Source organism: Geotrypetes seraphini, chromosome 4, assembly GCF_902459505.1.
Source record: "Geotrypetes seraphini chromosome 4, aGeoSer1.1, whole genome shotgun sequence".
In the NCBI taxonomy this organism is placed as follows: domain Eukaryota; kingdom Metazoa; phylum Chordata; class Amphibia; order Gymnophiona; family Dermophiidae; genus Geotrypetes; species Geotrypetes seraphini.
Window position 1 is genome coordinate 137,902,857 of NC_047087.1, and position 17,888 is coordinate 137,920,744.

The 17,888-nt window shown below is 44.6% G+C and overlaps 1 protein-coding gene across 11 annotated transcripts in view; it reads left to right on the forward strand.

Annotated features, from left to right (window-relative positions):
• TRAPPC10 (trafficking protein particle complex 10) overlaps positions 1–17,888 on the forward strand; it is a 507,189-nt gene that overhangs the window by 66,609 nt on the left and 422,692 nt on the right. For all 11 annotated transcript variants that reach the window (XM_033941690.1, XM_033941689.1, XM_033941691.1 and 8 more), the window contains exon 3: positions 4,842–4,923. In XM_033941690.1, coding sequence (XP_033797581.1) covers positions 4,842–4,923 — 82 coding nt within the window. The remainder of the gene's footprint in view (positions 1–4,841; positions 4,924–17,888) is intronic.

Genomic DNA, 17,888 nt, shown 5'->3' on the forward strand with positions numbered 1-17,888 from the left:
TAAACAGACAGATAGACAAGGATGATCCGGTCGACATTGTATATCTGGATTTTCAGAAGGCATTTGACAAGGTTCCACATGAACGACTACTTCGGAAAATTGCGAGCCATGGAATCGAGGGTGAAATACTCACGTGGATTAAAAACTGGCTGGAGCATAGGAATCAGAGAGTGGGGGTAAATGGACAATACTCGGACTGGAAGAGTATCACCAGTAGGGTGCCCCAGGGCTCGGTGCTTGGACCCGTGCTCTTTAACATCTTTATAAACGATCTGGACATAGGTATGATGAGCGAGTTGATTAAATTTGTGGCTGATACAAAGTTATTCAGAGTAGTGAAGACGCAGGGGGGTTGTGAAGATCTGCAATGTGACATGATCAGGCTCGAGGAATGGGCATCGACATGGCAGATGAGGTTCAACGTGGTTAAGTGTAAAGTGATGCACATTGGTAATAAAAATCTCATGCACAAATACATGATGTCCGGGGCAGTACTTGGAGAGACCTCCTAGGAAAGGGACTTGGGAGTTCTGATTGACAAGTCGATGAAGCCGTCCACGCAATGTGCGGCGGTGGCAAAAAGGGCAAACCGAATGCTGGGAATGATAAAGAAGGGGATCATGAACAAATCAGAGAAGGTTATCATGCCGCTGTACCGGGCCATGGTGTGCCCTCACCTGGAGTACTGCATCCAACACTGGTCGCCGTACATGAAGAAGGACACGGTACTACTCGAAAGGGTCCAGAGAAGAGCGACTAAGATGGTTAAGGGGTTGGAGGAGCTGCCGTATAGCGAGATATTGGAGAAACTGGGCCTCTTCTCCCTTGAACAGAGGAGATTGAGAGGGGACATGATTGAAACATTGAAGGTACTGAAGGGGATAGACTTAGTAGATAAGGACAGGTTGTTCACCCTCTCCAAGGTAGGGAGAACGAGAGGGCACTCTCTAAAGTTGAAAGTGGATAGATTCCGTATGAACGTAAGGAAGTTCTTCTTCACCAGAGAGTGGTAGAAAGCTGGAACGCTCTTCCGGAGGTTGTTATAGGGGAAAACACCCTCCAGGAATTCAAGACAAAGTTAGACAAGTTCCTGCTGAACAAAAACGGGCGCTGGTAGGGCTAGTCTCGGTTAGGGTGCTGGTCTTTGACCAGAGGGCCGCAGCATGAGCCGACTGCTGGGCATGATGGACCACTGGTCTGACCCAGAAGCGGCAATTCTTATGTTCTTATTGCTCTGTTTTGTTTTATGTATTCTATATAGAAAGTGAAGAAGCAATTGTCAAATAGCATTATGATCTATATTCCCTCTAAGAATTGGCAGGGTGTGTGCAAATTTTTTCTCATGTGAGTGACAAGTTCCAAAAACCAATGATTTTCAGGTTTGCAAGTATTTTTGTGAGTGACCATGTAAAATCTGTGAACGATATTCCAAGAATAAACAGTGGTGTGCAACAGTCTTGGACCACTTGTGAATTTTGCATTTTCAACTTATCTTTTTATTTGTGTTGAAATATTTTTTTAATTGAAGACAGCCATAAATCAGAAGTACAGTCGAATTTCAATAGAAGGCATATTCATAATCCTCCCTACCTCCCTCCCTCCTGCCTACTGCCTTACCAGACAATATGACCATGTTCCATCATTCCCAACCAGAACATAATGAGCCAGGGATCTTGTTGCAACTATCACAGCACAGTGGCTGTATGAACAAGTCTGTCTTTAAGGTTCAGCGACCAGTTTCGAGAGCCCTTTCCAGCAGGGCACCAGGCCTCATCTCCACCCCTCCCCCGTTCCAGCAGGGGAGAGAACTAAAAGAGGAGCAGCGCTAACGGTGCTCGGCACCAGCGGCCAGTTTCGAGAGCCCTTTCCAGCAGGGCACCTGGCCTCATCTCTACCCCTCCCCCGTTCCAGCAGAGGTGAGATCGAAAGGGAAGCAGGGGAAACTTTTCTTCCTTCAAGTGGGCTATCGCCAACCGAAACCAGCGGCCACATCGGCGGGTCTCAAGAGCACCGCTCTGCCCATCCCCCCCGAGCCAGCAGGGAAAACTTTCCCTATGTTTAAGTTTAATTGTGAAAATCTTTCATCGTTAAGTATATTCGTGAACTCATCCAACTGTAAACTACATTTACTAGCTCTCAAAAAAAAAAATTATACATAAGGCAAAAGCAATCAAAAATTGTCTTAAATACTTGTTGAATCTTATAATTTGTTAAATGCTTGCTGTTTTCTTAATATTTGAGAACTGTTGTCAATTCTCAAAAAATTTGTTAAATGCCTATTGTATCCAAAAGTCTATGCTAATTTGAATACCGAAGCGATAGCCGGATTATTTTCATCCCCCTTCCACGTGATCATTTTCAGAATAACTCCAATTTAGAAACGCTCTACTAGATCTGTCTAATATCGTTTGTACTGATACCTAGTACGTTATTACCTAGCCACTCCTCCATCCTTAACCTACTCTCACATGCCTCAAACAGGCCCGCCTAGCCCATAGATCCCCATCTCTCATCATGAAGCCACCTTCATGGCTCCTTCTTCTCCTACTCTGTTCTTCTCTCAAACTCTCCCCCTGCCTGACACCCCCTTTCCCCAACCTCCTCGACTCTACAAACGCCCACAGTATCTGCCCTGGCCTCAGAATTCCCACACTGATACGCTCCAAACGCCACCCATCCTACAAAAACCCTCGTAAAGTCAACCATGCTTCTCTAAAACCTGTCCCCGCTTCCACTCCCCCCAACTTTGCATCTCATTCTCTCACCCCAGTCCCGACACTCTATTGCAATGCCAGATCCGCTTGCAATAAGATTCAAATCTTGAAAGACCTACTTGAGGATTCAGACTCCGGATTCCTATTCATCACAGAATCTTGTTTGAAAAAAACACCCAATTGGACAGGAAAATCGAATCGAATCGAAAAATCGATTCAATAGGCTGAATCGAATTGAATCGAAATTTTTTCCCCAGAATCAGATAGCAATAGTATTGAGGATACTGGTTTGTTCATTTGGAAATGAAACCAGTAGTGGCAAAGCCACCATGAACCAACACAAACCTATTTCATATACATTTTCTAGCCTTATGATATGTGTATATCATGGGTTGTATACACACAATATCCCACACTTTTAAGCAAATTTATATTTCAATAAGTGTTGCATTGCAAAACAAACAAATGTAAATCTTGTACAGTAATATTTCCTCTTTCAGATGGTTCTAGTTAGAAAAAGATTCAGGCAAACTCTTTTTTTTTATATAGTCAAATAATTTTTATTGAAGTCAAGATAACAAACACTCCACCGCTCCCTCAGGCAGACGTGGCATCCCAGACAACTGCAAATAGTCTACAATAAGATCTGGAAATGCATCGGATGACGAGTCATACAACTTGGCAAAATAATCATGAAGAACCCAAGCCACCTCAGTTGTCTGAGAGACCACCCCGCCACCAGGAGTGTGGAATGCCAAAATAGATTTATGGCTATGCTGCGTATCAATCAAACGCGCTAACAAGGTTTATTGCCAAAGCACTGAAAATGATATTTGTGGAAATGCGAGAATGGAGTAAAAAAATTGAGAGGTCTGAGTTGTCAAATATTGCTCCCTAGTCTCTGCCAAGGGATGGGGCAAATGTGCTCACTTGGCTACTTTCAAAGCCCGTTCTAGTGTAACTATTCCCCTATTTAAATGACTTGCCTGAGAACATGTATACAAAAGGATGTGTCCCCGCAGAACTGATTTAGCGGTCTCCCGAAACCAAATGTCATCATCCTGATGTTGAGAATTATGTCGCAAAAAATCGTCCCACTGGTTTAATAAAAACTTTTTGAACTCTGAATCCTGTGTTAAGTATTGAGGAAAATGCCAAAATAAGTCTCTAGAATAAGAGTATCTAAAAAAAAAATTTTTTTTTTAACAACCGACCCTGAAACTTGACAAATTTCAACCCTTGTGTCAATGATGCAAAATTTGAAGGAATGTTCTGATGCAGCTATTCATACTGAATTGCTGTAAATTTGATAGTGTAGAGTCCAGTGCAAGGATAATCTATGATAAAAATCTGAAGTCTGTATCTACTTGTGCTCTGGAGCTGGAGCTGTAGCAGCTGATAAACTGGTCAAAATCTGTCACGACAAACTGCAACAAGTTTTAAGGCACACTTTGAGCAAAGGTTTTAAGTGAACTTTTGCATTCATGATGCTCATACTAGCATTGCTGAAACTAGCATAAAAAGTTGTGCAAGACTGCCAAAATTCGTATTTTTCATCAAGTATTGCCAGTTTTATAAGCAGCTAAAAATGATATTTTATTTACTGCTGTGCACAATGCTACCAGCACCCAGTAAAACAAGGGTGTTTAGTTCAGTGACTATTGCAACTAAGGATCTGATATTTTCGGGAAACTTTTTTTTTAATGCTGTACTAGTTCTGCATACAAATTTTGAACAAAATCTGAGACATAATGGTGGGGAAGTTTTTTTTTAAACCTCTTGGTATAGAACAGGGGTGTTTGTGCGGCCCCAGAAACATTTTTTTCGGCCAATGCAGCCCAGGGAAGCCAAAAGGTAGGACACCCCTGGTATAGAATGACCCCTCAGTAAGTCACACAGCCGTGTACACCAGAATTTCCAGATAGACTTACTCCCCCTTTTACAAAGCTGCACGGCAAAAGTCCCCAAACCCTTTAAATCTCTATGGGCTTTGGAGCAGTTACTGCTGCGGCAGCTACTAGCGTGGCTTTGTAAAAAAAAAAAAAAAAAGTGGGTGGAGGGGGTTAGTTTTGACTTACATTTGATGAAGAGGCAAATAATTTTACATACTTATCATTTATTTTTCAGGTGCTGGAGATCAAAATTTATTTACATCTGTGTACCCCACACTCTCACAGCAACTTCCTAGAGAGCCTATGGAATGGAGGAGGTACAGTACTTATTTGCTCTCTGTAGTTGGTCTTTATGTGGTTATCCTTAATATCCATAGTAGATGCTTTTCATTCATACATCCCTCTGTGACTCTTGATAAAAGTAGCAGTTAAGAATATGTTCAGTTTAATCCTCTATGTGGGAAAATGACTCCAATTACTAGATTATCCTAAACTGTATTTTTTAATTAACTTTTTATTATATTCCTAAAAAGATGGTGCTGATAATACGCACTCTCTGTCTGGAAAGTATGATGGGGTTAGACTTTAGAAGCTAATAGTTTGAAATACACATCTGATATGTTGCAGAACCTATCCAGATTTGGAATTTTTCTACCTTTTTCCTCCTCCTTCTCCATCCAAAATCATACCACAAAACAAGTTATTTTTGGCAATTGATTAACAGGATTAGCATTGGCAATTGTGGGGCCCTGTGTGTACCAGTTTGGTGCCCCCCTTTAAAGGCTTAAGATTTCAAATGAGGTATCAAGGATTTATTTAAATAGAATTATTTAATTGTCAACCGCTATTGTAATCTTAGTGATTTACAAGTTTGGGATACCATGGACCCCAGCAAGGTAGTATAAGATCCTTTATCCAAAATCCTTGGGATCGGGCATATTTTGGCTTTCAGAATGGTAATATTAAGGCAGAAAAAGGCAGACTATAATACCATGAAATTGCCATCAAACTTTCAAAATAATGCAAACATTAAACACTTCAAACACAAACTTGCCTGCACTAGCTGACATATCCTTGCTTCAAATTTTCATGTAGGACAGATATAAAATAATATATATAATAAAATTTAGGAGTGCACATCCCAACAATTTTCCAGCACTGATAACAGCTGATGAACGAGCACCATTTTTATACTATTCACAAAGGGTTCCTTTTACATAGCAGCTACCACAGCTTTATAAAAGGGGCCAAAAGAGCATGCAGTATTGGGGAAAGAGTAGCAAACATTAAACACTTCATGCACGTCAAACACACAATTATTCCAAACATAAACTGTATGTGACTAAAGACTTTCTTAGCCAAAAACATCTTACATGCATCATTTTCTGTCTGTATTCAGCTATCAGATGATGGTACAGGAACAGTGGCAGATCTCCACCTGTGCGATCTGTTTCATGGGTTTGGCCCGGCCGGGCCTGTTGTAACACCTTGGCCTTCAACTTTGATTTGGTTGAGGCAGTCTTTCCATCAATGTCACATCCGCAGATGCTTGGCCCATATCTGTGACTGACCCACATCACTGGTGTCTCCAGTGTTTGGGAAAAGATCACCGCCCGGAAACCTGTACTCGGTGTTCTGTCTAGCTTTCAAAATCCTACATGGAATCCTCCCTCCATGTATCCCTCTTTCTTGAAAATCCTCAAACCCTAATACCACCAGATCCACCCACAAAATAAAACTATCCTTCCCCTCATTAAGAGGCATTTCCCATAAAAGAAAACTAGGGACCTCCCTTCCCTTCAGAATCACCGAGCTCTGGAACAACCTTTCCTCCCCTCTTCGGAACCTGAGCTCTCTCCAACTTTTCCGCAAACATCTGAAGACCTGGCTATTCTCAAAAATCTGATACCTACTCCATCTCTGGCATTCTAAGCCCTCTAAAAATTCTTCATATTTGGACCTCTAACCCCTCATTGTAGTTCCTTTCTATCCGATCTCCTGCAAACCTCTACCTTTCATTGTAGTTCCTTTCCATCCCATCTCTTGTAAACCGTGCCGAGCTCTACGAATGTGGAGATGATGCGGTATACAAACCTAAGATTTAGTTTAGTTTAATTTAGAAGAGGACTTTGAAAAACCGCCTTCTTCAACAGAAGTTATTGTTTGGTGTCGCTATGGAGGAGGAGCCGACATCACTACCAGCAACAGCGGCACCAACCATGATGTCACCAGCGGAAACATCTCCGGTGTCGCAACCTTCTGTGGGTAAGTCGGCTAAGAAGCCTTCCCCTACCCCATCTGGGACTCGGGTCAAAGTGGCATTGAGTCGATTCATGCCGACCTCAAAAAAGTCCTGTAAACGCCCTGTCCTGATTTCAGTGAGTGCCTCGACATCGGCATCCTCATCACAGGACCGGAGTGCGGCATGAGTGGTACCGGCTAAAAAGCAAAAGATTGACAATTTGCTTCAAGAGGAATTGGGTGAGCATTTTCAGATGCTGGTGCCAACTCAAATTATGGCCATGTTGACACCGACTGTCCAAGCTAGGTCGACACCGGCTCTTCAGTCTGAGCAGATAGCGACACCAACCAAACCTCACATTGATGTTCCACTGGTGCAGGGACCATTGACACGGGAGCCAGTCGTCTTCGACTCAAACATCTAGAGAGGCGGCACCGGTGCGGTCCCGGAAGGCCTCTCGTAAGATGAAGCATATTGAGCCTTCGACACCTAGTCTTTAGCACCGTCCCTCCATACTCTGGACTGAAACAGCACTCCATTCTCTGGACTGTAAGCGTGCTTTGGCCTATTACTTCAAAAAGACAAAACCATATCGCACATCTCCTCAACTCTTCGTCTCATTTGATTCTAACAAGTTGGGGCATCCTGTTTCCAAAAGAACGATTTCCAACTAGGTAGCTGCCTGTATATCGTTCTGTTATGCTCAGACTGGACTGCACCTGGAAAGTTGGGTCACAGCTCACAAAGTCCAAGCTATGGCAGCTTCTGTTGCTTTCCTTAGATCTACTCCAATTGAGGAAATCTGTAAAGCTGCCACCTGGTCCTCAGTTCATACATTCACCTTGCATTATTGTCTGGAGTATTTCTGCAGATGGGATGGGCACTTCGTCCAGTCAGTATTACAGTGAATTTGCATGAGATCTATTTGCCTGTATTGCTTCTATTGTATGCAATTTGGGAAATCCTGAAAACCCAACTTGACGAGGGGCAAGGCTGGATCCCGAGTCTAGATTATGTATTTTCTGGTTCTTATATCCTTTTGGGCACCATGAGGTTTTCTAGTAAGAGTTTAAAATAAAAAGTATGTTCTTCTCCTAAGCAGTCTCCTTTCCCCCCAGGATGTTTTTGGATGGCGTGGTGCCTTCGGGTATGCCCTCGCCTCTGCCTGTTCTGGTGTTTCATGTTTTAGGGGATCTGGATGTTTATCCTGACCTCTATAATCCATTATTTGACAGTGCAGCTCTTCCCAGATTGGGGGATCCTGGCTTGTGTGCTGGATCCTTTGGGAGATCTGGATCCTGGTGATGATCCTACTGTCCTGCGCTTAGTTAAGTTTGCGGCTCTACCTTATCTTCCTGCTGAATCTTTGCAGGAATTAAACTCAGTGACTCAGTCAGCTCTGTCCACCACTTCTTCTCCCTGGCTTTGTAGTTTGCGCTTGCACTCTGCAACCTTTTCTTGGCATCCGGATATGAGTTTTTTGGTCTCTGAGCAGTTTAACTCTCCGGAAGGTACTTTGAAGAGTGCTAGAGCTGTGTCCTGCTTGTAGCTACTGGTGCAGGAGTGTCAACAGCTTTTGGGCAGCCCAAGGTGGTTCCTTGGTGACACAAGTGACTAAGCGCAATTCTCTTCCCAGTGACGGGGTCGTTGTGTTGAAAGATATGCAGGACCGCTGTCCCTTTCAAAGGTTTATAAACCTCATTAGTGTCTGCTGTATGAAAACAAACTTTCTTCCATACAGACAAGTGACACGCTGAGATTGATAGTACAATTTCTTTATTATCTCATGTAGTATAAATAGTCATACTCATCTCAGTCTATGCGGGGACCCGCGTAGACTGAGATGAGTATGACTATTTATACTACATGAGATAATAAAGAAATTGTACTATCAATCTCAGCGTGTCACTTGTCTGTATGGAAGAAAGTTTATTTTCATACAGCAGACACTAATGATGTTTATAAACCTTTGAAAGTACTTATGAAGATATACCTTAGAGACCATATATTAATATAGTTCACTGAAACACTGGGTCTCTGGACATACTATTTGGAGTTTTTTTTTTTAATGCCAGAACAACTCCGAGCGCTCCTGGATATGAAGAAAATGGCAACCGGGAAAGTTTAGTAAGATCTTAAGACAGTCAAAAAAGATAAGGGCCTTTAACTGTTAAGCCAATTCCTATTTACTTTGGCTTTATTTGAATTGCTTCTCACTCTTGGTACCCTCCTCCTTTGAATAGTTATCTAAAAAAGATTTAAGGTGTTTCCTTTAATGGTTAAATGTATTAGTTTCTTGAAATATTTTCTATCTGTTTTGTCTGAACAAGAGATCTCTTGTGAAATCAAGTTAAAAAAAATTCAAATCAAATTGATTTAAATCACGTTTTTCTACATACTCGTTCTTGCTGGTATTTATTTATTAAATTTTCAATACGTTCTCCCAAGGGAGCTCAGAATGGTTTATAAGAACTTATTCAGGTACTCAACAAGATGTCATCAGAATAGGCCAGTTCTTGATATACTGCTCAAAACAGTCTACTACAGAGTTCCATCTAACATCTTGTGGGAGCATTAGCTTGGTTCCACCCATTCTTTTCAGAGCTACTGCTGTAAAATTGTTATGGAAGTATTTAGCAATTTCAACAATATTAGTCTTTATTTCTGGGACATTATAGCAGCACGTTCCCTGTCCTGCAGAATCTCCAAGCTATGAAGATAAACAGTTCCCATTATGAGTTCAAACCTCTGTCTTTTTTTTTTTTCTTTCTTCTTTATTTATATTTTGAACATATTATCAAGAATAAACTTCTTGTACAGAATATGATTGAGTCAGCATAATATAAAACAAATGAAGTAACAACTATATGACAAAATTACTATTTACTCATCAAAATTAAATTCAAAATTGAGATCCAAGATGTTCCTGAGTGAGAAACTATTAAAAGAAAAAGAATAAATTCAAATTGCAATTAGGCGGTCAGATGAGAATGGACCAAGAGTAAATTTATACATTGAGATTTTCTTTATCCCCTTCAAGGCCCCTCCTGGAGAGAAATCCTGTCAACTGAGAGGGTTCGAAGAAAATATAATTACAAGATTTGTACTTTACAATGCATTTGCAAGGGTATCGTAAAAGAAATGATGCCCCCATTGCAGTGACCCCAGGCTTAAGAAGCAAAAATTCCTTCCTTCGTTTCTGAGACTCCCTTGTCACATCCGGAAATATTTGAACTTTATGTCCAAGAAATTCTTTATGTCTATTCTTAAAATAAAGCTGTAATATCCAATTTTTATCTGGTGATAAAACCACCGTAGCCAATAGGGTAGCTGGAATAGCTACCTCCCTCATTGAAGATTCCAATAATAATGTTATATCCATTTGTTCACCCTGACCTTGTTGTTCTAGTGGACGCTGTTCTTCCAAATTTTTTGATGTTGGCAAACAATATATTTTGGAAAAGGGAGGAAAGGCATCATTAGGAACATTAAGAATTTCACAAAAGTACTTTTTCAAAACTTCTTTTGCTGATAAAGAAGGGATCTTTGGGAAGTTCAAAAATCTAAGGTTATTCAATCGCATATTATTTTCCATCATTTCCACCTTTCTCCTAAGGTTAAGATTGTCCTTAATCAGTGTCGTTTGGATTTGAGTTACTTCAGTTATCTTTTTATCTATTTTTTCCACATTATTTTTCATCGATATATTTTCCTGTTTAAGTCCATTTATTTCATTTCTTTGTTCTAAATATTTCTCTTCTAGTACTTTAATTTGTGGTGACAATGTTTGTCCCAGAGTAATTACCAAGTCCCAAATTGAGTCTAGGGTAACATTCATGGGTTTAGGAACAGAGAATATACTTGCTTGCATTGTCCCAGCTTCCACAGCAGTGGCAGTCTTCTCTCTCTGGAAACCTTGCTCCATTTCAAGTCCCCTTGTTGTTCTCACCGCAGTCTCGTCTTCCTCCAGTGCTTCGCCCATTCCAGCCTCCCGGGAAACGAAGTCTGCCTCCTCAGACTGACTACTCTCCCGTGGAGAGCTAGCACGCTGCGGCTGAGGGGGCGGGGTTCTAGCATCGGGGCTCAGAGTCGACTCTAGCCCAGGGAAGCTTGCCGCGGCCTCACTCCTTCCCGGCGATTCCAGCGGGCGACTCCCCGATGCAGCTACTGCCTCTTGGTTCAGACGCCGCAAAAAATCCTCCATGGACATCTGAAGAGGAGTCTCCAGGCGCCTCGAGGCTCCAGAAACGCTTTTCCCTCTCCTTTTCGGCATCGAAACGGCACTAGGTAAATGTTGTTCGTTAGAATCTCTGGCGGCGTCTCACTCACTCTCATCAGCACGTGGCCATCTTGGATCTCCTCTCAAACCTCTGTCTTAGGTTGTACAGTCCATCATCTGGGCGGGGATCCCAGTATGCTTATATCTTACCCGTCGTTGAGCGAATGAACGGTGCATGAGGGATGCAGGAAACTTTCTCAGGAGGTTTAGGCATAAAAGGTACCAAGATGTCATGAGAGAGTATGGGATATGGGATAATATGTCTGACCCTGGTAATGCAATGCAATATATAGGCCATGCCAAATTAAAGCCAAATTGGAACCAAATTAGCCAAATTAGCAAGTGTCAGAGAAGATACTGGAAATACATGTACCGTGTTTCCCCGATGATAAGGCAGGGCCATCAAATAAGACAGCCCCCCCTTTTTAGAACAAAATTGTAAAATAAGGCACCCCCCCCTGCAAATAAGCCACCCCCCCGCAAATAAGCCACCCACCGATACCTGCGCTTACCCGAATCGGGTGGTACGGTGGGTGACTCCGTGTGGTCCCTCCGTCTACCGCGGGGGTCGGCAACCCGCGGCTCCAGAGCCGCATGCGGCTCTTTTCCACCTTTGCCGTGGCTCCGGTAGTGTGTCACGCAGGCATTCAACTTACAAGTCCGGCGTCGTGGCGGGAAATAGCCATGCTGAGCAGTGAGCTCAGCACGTACACAGATGAAAGCCTTGCTTGCTGATTGGTCCGGCGGCCGTGCCGCCGGACCAATCAGCAAGCAAGGCTTTCATCTGTGTAGTGCTGAGCTCACTGCTCAGCATGGCTATTTCCCGCCGCGACGCTGGACTTGTAAGATACACGCCTGAAAAAGAAATCATCCTGGCCAGGGTCGGTGTCATGCTCCGGAGATCTACAGCCTTCCTATCTCCCTCTCCCTTCTACCTGCTTCCGGCCACATCCCCTGCTCCGCGGCTCTCTTCGGCAACTCAGCAGCAGCGATCGACACAAGCTTCTGACGTCGGGGCCTACCCTCTGCGAGTCCCGCTTGTTTCAACTTCCTTTTTCCACAAAGGCGGGACTCGTAGAGGGAAGGCCTCGATGTCGGTAGCTTGTCTTGATCACCGCTGCTGACAAGTTGCTGAAGAGAGCCGCGGAGCAGGGGGGTGTTGCCAGGTGCAGGTAGAAGGGAGAGGGCCAGATGCAGGACTCGTGGGTGAGGGAGCAGAAGAGAGAGAGAAAGAGAGAGGGGAGGGAAACAAAAGGAAATATTTCATACTGGGCTGGGCCGGAGTGGAGGGAGGGTGGAAAGATTCTAGCTACAGGGTGCAGTAACAAAGGAAAAGGGGGGGAAAGCTGAAAATGGAGATAGTGACACAAAGAAGAGAAAGGGTAAGCAGGACCTACTGAATAAGGATAGAGATACAGAGGGCACATGAAAGGGTAAATAAGGCATCCCCCCGAAAATAAGCCCTAGAGCATATTTTGGCCTTCCAAAAAAAATAAGACAGTGTCTTACCATCGGGGAAACACGGTATAACTGCCTTAAAAGTTAGAAGGAACTTTGTATGATATGCGTTGTAAAGAAATGTACATGTGTTTCACTTTACAGCAAAGGAAAATCATAATAATACATAGCAAAATTTGTACAATAATTAAGATAATGATAGGGTGAATTAAAACATTAAATACGTGGTTTGCAGTGGGCGAATACCCAAAGAAAAGTTCCCAAACTGAGACATGAGCGTCTCGTAGCAAATTTTCTACAGTTTGTGCAATCTGTCCATTTTCAAAAGTGATAGTATGATTCACTTTTTTGGAGATTTTCTTAAGTTGTTCAATGTAGACATGTATTTCAGTAAAGTTCAGCAGCTTTTGAAATGTCTCGTTGGCCATACCAAGAGGTAGTGGATGTACAGCATATGAAATAAAGTCTGGAATACCCATAGAATCATTAGTTACCAGAGGTGTGGAGTAGGTTGTCCCATTAATGGTGATGGAGGACAGAGGTGAATGACTACACCAGGTATTGTTCAGTAAATAGGTTGAACTGTACAGCAAAGCATTCTTAGGAAGGTGGCTGTCATGAATCCGGGGATCCAACGAACAGGAAACATTTTGTGGAAAGAATAGGTGAAAACAAAAATGTCCAGCTCCAAGGTAGTACAACGTGTGTGAAGAAGTAGAGGAGTAGGAGATCTTTGCGGATAGGGAGCAGGAGGATGAATTAGTCCAGCAGGAAGTGACAGTCTCTTTAAACTGATGAGGTTCACACTTGAAATGAAATGGTGTCTGCACACAGAGTGAGGGATCCATTGGCTTAAATGAAGTCCAGGTATCATCCAGCGGTAGTACCCATGTGATGTGATCCAAAGGATATAAAAGCATATTATCAAGCTGCACACCAATATTAACTACAGGATAAATAACTGTGTGGTGTCCTGACCATGGGATCAAAGTACAGATAGAGCATCCTTGTGGTGTACAGATTGGAACACTCACTGTCCACCAATCAAGGTGCGCTATAGCAAAATCAGGTACTTTGGTACTAGCCATCTGGACCAGAGACAGGGGCCAGTGGCCTAACTTAGCTGTGATTAGAATTTCTTTTAGGATAGTAATAAGCTTGATCTGTACTTGATCACAGGCCATAGCCCAGGAAATATTTTTTCCCAACCTATATTCCTCATGTGCTAAGGTCACAATTTTATGTTCTATAATGGGTGAAATAAGAGCAAATGTGTCTACCATTACATTTGATAATTTAGAGGAAGCTTCATTAATAATATGCTGTGAGGTGAACCCTTCAGAAGCATGTTGAGAGGTGGATCCCATCTTATTGCGTAGTACCTCTATATCAATTGTATTAAGAGCACCTGTGCCACCTAGAATAGTGTCCAATAATTCACGTTTATTTCTACGTTGCATGGTTTGGGCGGTACCTGACTGCATGTCAAACCAAGTATTCAGCATATGTATGTGGTTAGCAACAAATTGCGAGCAATTTGGGTATCTATGATTAACTAAAAACAATTTTGGAAATAAATGCCAAGTAAGAAAATGGTATTCTACATCATATAAAACATCATGTGGTGCATCATATTTAACCTGAAAGGGCTTTCCTTCCTGAAACATATTGATATCAGAAAGGTAAAGTACAGGAGGGGCTGAGGTGGGAGGAGGGGGGATAGTAGGAAAGCAAGATACAGTGGTGCCTCACACAACGAACTTAATCCGTTCCAGGAGCAAGTTTGTTATGTGAAACGTTCGTTATGTGAAACGCGTTTTCCCATAACAATACATGTTAAAAAAAATAATTCGTTCTGTAGCATAAAATATGCTAAGATGACATAAAAAAAGATAAATTTTTGGTTATTATTTTTATTTAGATACATCTAAAAACATAATTGTTTTTTAAAACAACACACATTTTTTAAATTTAAAGACAGACTAAGTAGAGTCTAATTTTACAGTGAGAGGGCAGAGTCTCAGCGGCAAAAACTGGGACTTAACTGTTCATTTTTTTTTTTTTTCTACCGTGTTTCCCCGATGATAAGGCAGGGCCATCAAATAAGACAGCCCCCCCTTTTTAGAAAAAAATGTAAAATAAGGCACCCCCCCGCAAATAAGCCACCCACCGATACCTACGCTTACCCGAATCGGGTGGTACGGTGGGTGACTCCGTGTGGTCCCTGGCACCCCCGACACGATCGGGGCAAGAGGGAGCTCAAGCCCTCTTGCCCCCCCGACTCCCCGACACGATCGGGGCAAAAGGGAGCTCAAGCCCTCTTGCCCCCCCGACTCCCCGACACGATCGGGGCAAAAGGGAGCCCAAGCCCTCTTGCCCCGCCGACTCCCCGACACGATCGGGGCAAAAGGGAGCCCAAGCCCTCTTGCCCCGCCGATTCCCCAACTCCCCGACAATATCGGGCCAGGAGGGAGCCCAAGTCCTCCTGGCCACGGCGACCCCCTAACCCCACCCTGCACTACATTACGGGCAGGAGGGATCCCAGGCCCTCCTGCCCTCGACGCAAACCCCCCCTCCCCCCAACGACCGCCCCCCCCAAGAACCTCCGACCGCCCCCCCAGCCGACCCGCGACCCCCCTGGCCGACCCCCACGACACCCCCAACCCCCTTCCCCGTACCTTTCTGTAGTTGGCCGGACAGACGGGAGCCAAACCCGCCTGTCCGGCAGGCAGCCATCGACGGAATGAGGCCGGATTGGCCCATCCGTCCCAAAGCTCCGCCTACTGGTGGGGCCTAAGGCGCCTGGGCCAATCAGAATAGGCCCGGGAGCCTTAGGTCCCTCCTAGGGGCAGGGCCTGAGGCACATGGTCGGGTTGGGCCCATGTGCCTCAGGCCCCGCCCCCAGGAGGGACCTAAGGCTCCCGGGCCTATTCTGATTGGCCCAGGCGCCTTAGGCCCCACCAGTAGGCGGAGCTTTGGGACGGATGGGCCAATCCGGCCTCATTCCGTCGATGGCTGCCTGCCGGACAGGCGGGTTTGGCTCCCGTCTGTCCGGCCAACTACAGAAAGGTACGGGGAAGGGGGTTGGGGGTGTCGTGGGGGTCGGCCAGGGGGGTCGCGGGTCGGCTGGGGGGGCGGTCGGAGGTTCTTGGGGGGGGGCGGTCGTTGGGGGGAGGGGGGGTTTGCGTCGAGGGCAGGAGGGCCTGGGATCCCTCCTGCCCGTAATGTAGTGCAGGGTGGGGTTAGGGGGTCGCCGTGGCCAGGAGGACTTGGGCTCCCTCCTGGCCCGATATTGTCGGGGAGTTGGGGAATCGGCGGGGCAAGAGGGCTTGGGCTCCCTTTTGCCCCGATCGTGTCGGGGAGTCGGGGGGGCAAGAGGGCTTGAGCTCCCTTTTGCCCCGATCGTGTCGGGGAGTCGGGGGGGCAAGAGGGCTTGAGCTCCCTCTTGCCCCGATCGTGTCGGGGAGTCGGGGGGGCAAGAGGGCTTGAGCTCCCTCTTGCCCCGATCGTGTCGGGGAGTCGGGGGGGCAAGAGGGCTTGAGCTCCCTCTTGCCCCGATCGTGTCGGGGAGTCGGGGGGGGCAAGAGGGCTTGAGCTCCCTCTTGCCCCGATCGTGTCGGGGAGTCGGGGGGGCAAGAGGGAACCAGGCGGAGAGAGGGCAGTTAAGCGCAGTGCCTGCGCGGAAGGATGCAGCTCGGGCGACTTCGTTGTGTGAAACGAAGTTCGTTGTACGGATCAAGACATAAAGTTCGTTGTGCGCAGCGTTCGCTGTGCGAGGCGTCCGTTATGCGAGGCACCACTGTACATCAAAAAAGAAAGACGTCTCAGTAATGTGTTGTTGGTTACTCTGGACCCATGTATACGAAATCTTCCAGTTACTGCTATCCTGACAGGAGATATCATACAGAATTAAGGCAGGGGGCCCTAGAAAGTACTTCTCTGGGGGTGCTTTTAGTTCCTGTGTTCTTTCTAAAGAAGTGGGGACAGGAGGTGCCCACTTTACTTGGGTGATGTTTACTGAGGAGAACACTGGCTTGTCCTGTACAGAACAAAAACTTAATATGACAAGGTCGGTTCCTTCAAGAAAAGGTGGGGGTATTTCTTGATAGCGATATACCCCATCTGTGGTTTTGCCCAACCGATTGTGCATATTCGAATGATAGTTCCTGTAATGATACTTGGGTAAAGGAGAGCATATACAAGAGTAAAAGGGAACCGTGCCATCCTAAAACTAACTCTAAACTTAAACAAATTAACTAGTACTTACTATTGGTAAAATGCAAGAAGCAAAATAATTTCTACTACGTATTTACATAAATATTGTACTCCTGTTCTATAGATAGGGCTCATCAACTATGCAGCAGGAGTGAATAATATAGTTACCAATCTCTTGTGACTTTTCCTCATCCAATGCAGCTGTCCGTGCTGTCTTCAAAGCAGCTGTCCGTGCTGTCTTCAGGTGAAATCTGAAAACAGAGACTGATAAACCCATGTTACCCATATGGTTTCAACTGAGTGATGTGTTTCTAGCATTGCTGGTTGTCAGGCATTAGAATTTGGTAAAGGCTTGGGCCTAGGGTATCTGTTATTAAATGCGGTCTATCCCATTTTGCTGTCCCAAAGGGAAGGTTAAGTCTGGGGTTCAGGAGCATGACTTTGCTCCCGACCTTGAGGGGCCTTAAGTCAGAACCTTTTGCATATATTTCCTGCAAATAATCCCTAGACTTTTCTGTGTTAGCCAGCACAGTAGTCTGTATTTCTTTCAAATGTTCTTGCAGGGATTTCATCCATTCATTAGCCAGAATTACTGTCTGGTCCTCTGGAAGGAAAGGACACAACAGATTTTCCCACCGTGGCATTGGCCTTCCCATTAAGGCTTCATAAGGTGCAAAACCTGTGGACTTACAAACATTAGCTCTGATACGCATAAGGACCAAAGGGAGTACCTGATCCAAGTTTTTTCCAGTCAGATTCAGCATAGGGCTGAGATGGGCCTTAATGGTCTGGTTCATTCTTTCTACCTGCCCTGCTGCCTGGGGGTGGTATGGGACGTGTAATTGCTGTTCAGTGCCTAGAAACTCAAACAATCCTTTGATAAGCTGGGAAACAAAAGCAGGGCCATTGTCAAAGTCAATGGTTTTTGGGATTCCCCATCTTGCAAAAAATTGCATAGTTAGAATTTCCGCTGTGGTCCTGGCTGTCTGATCTGGTACTGGGAATGCTTCTACCCAATGTTAAAATGAATCAACCACAGTCAGTAAAAATCTGTTTTTCCTACAGTTAAGGGAAGAGGACCCACATGA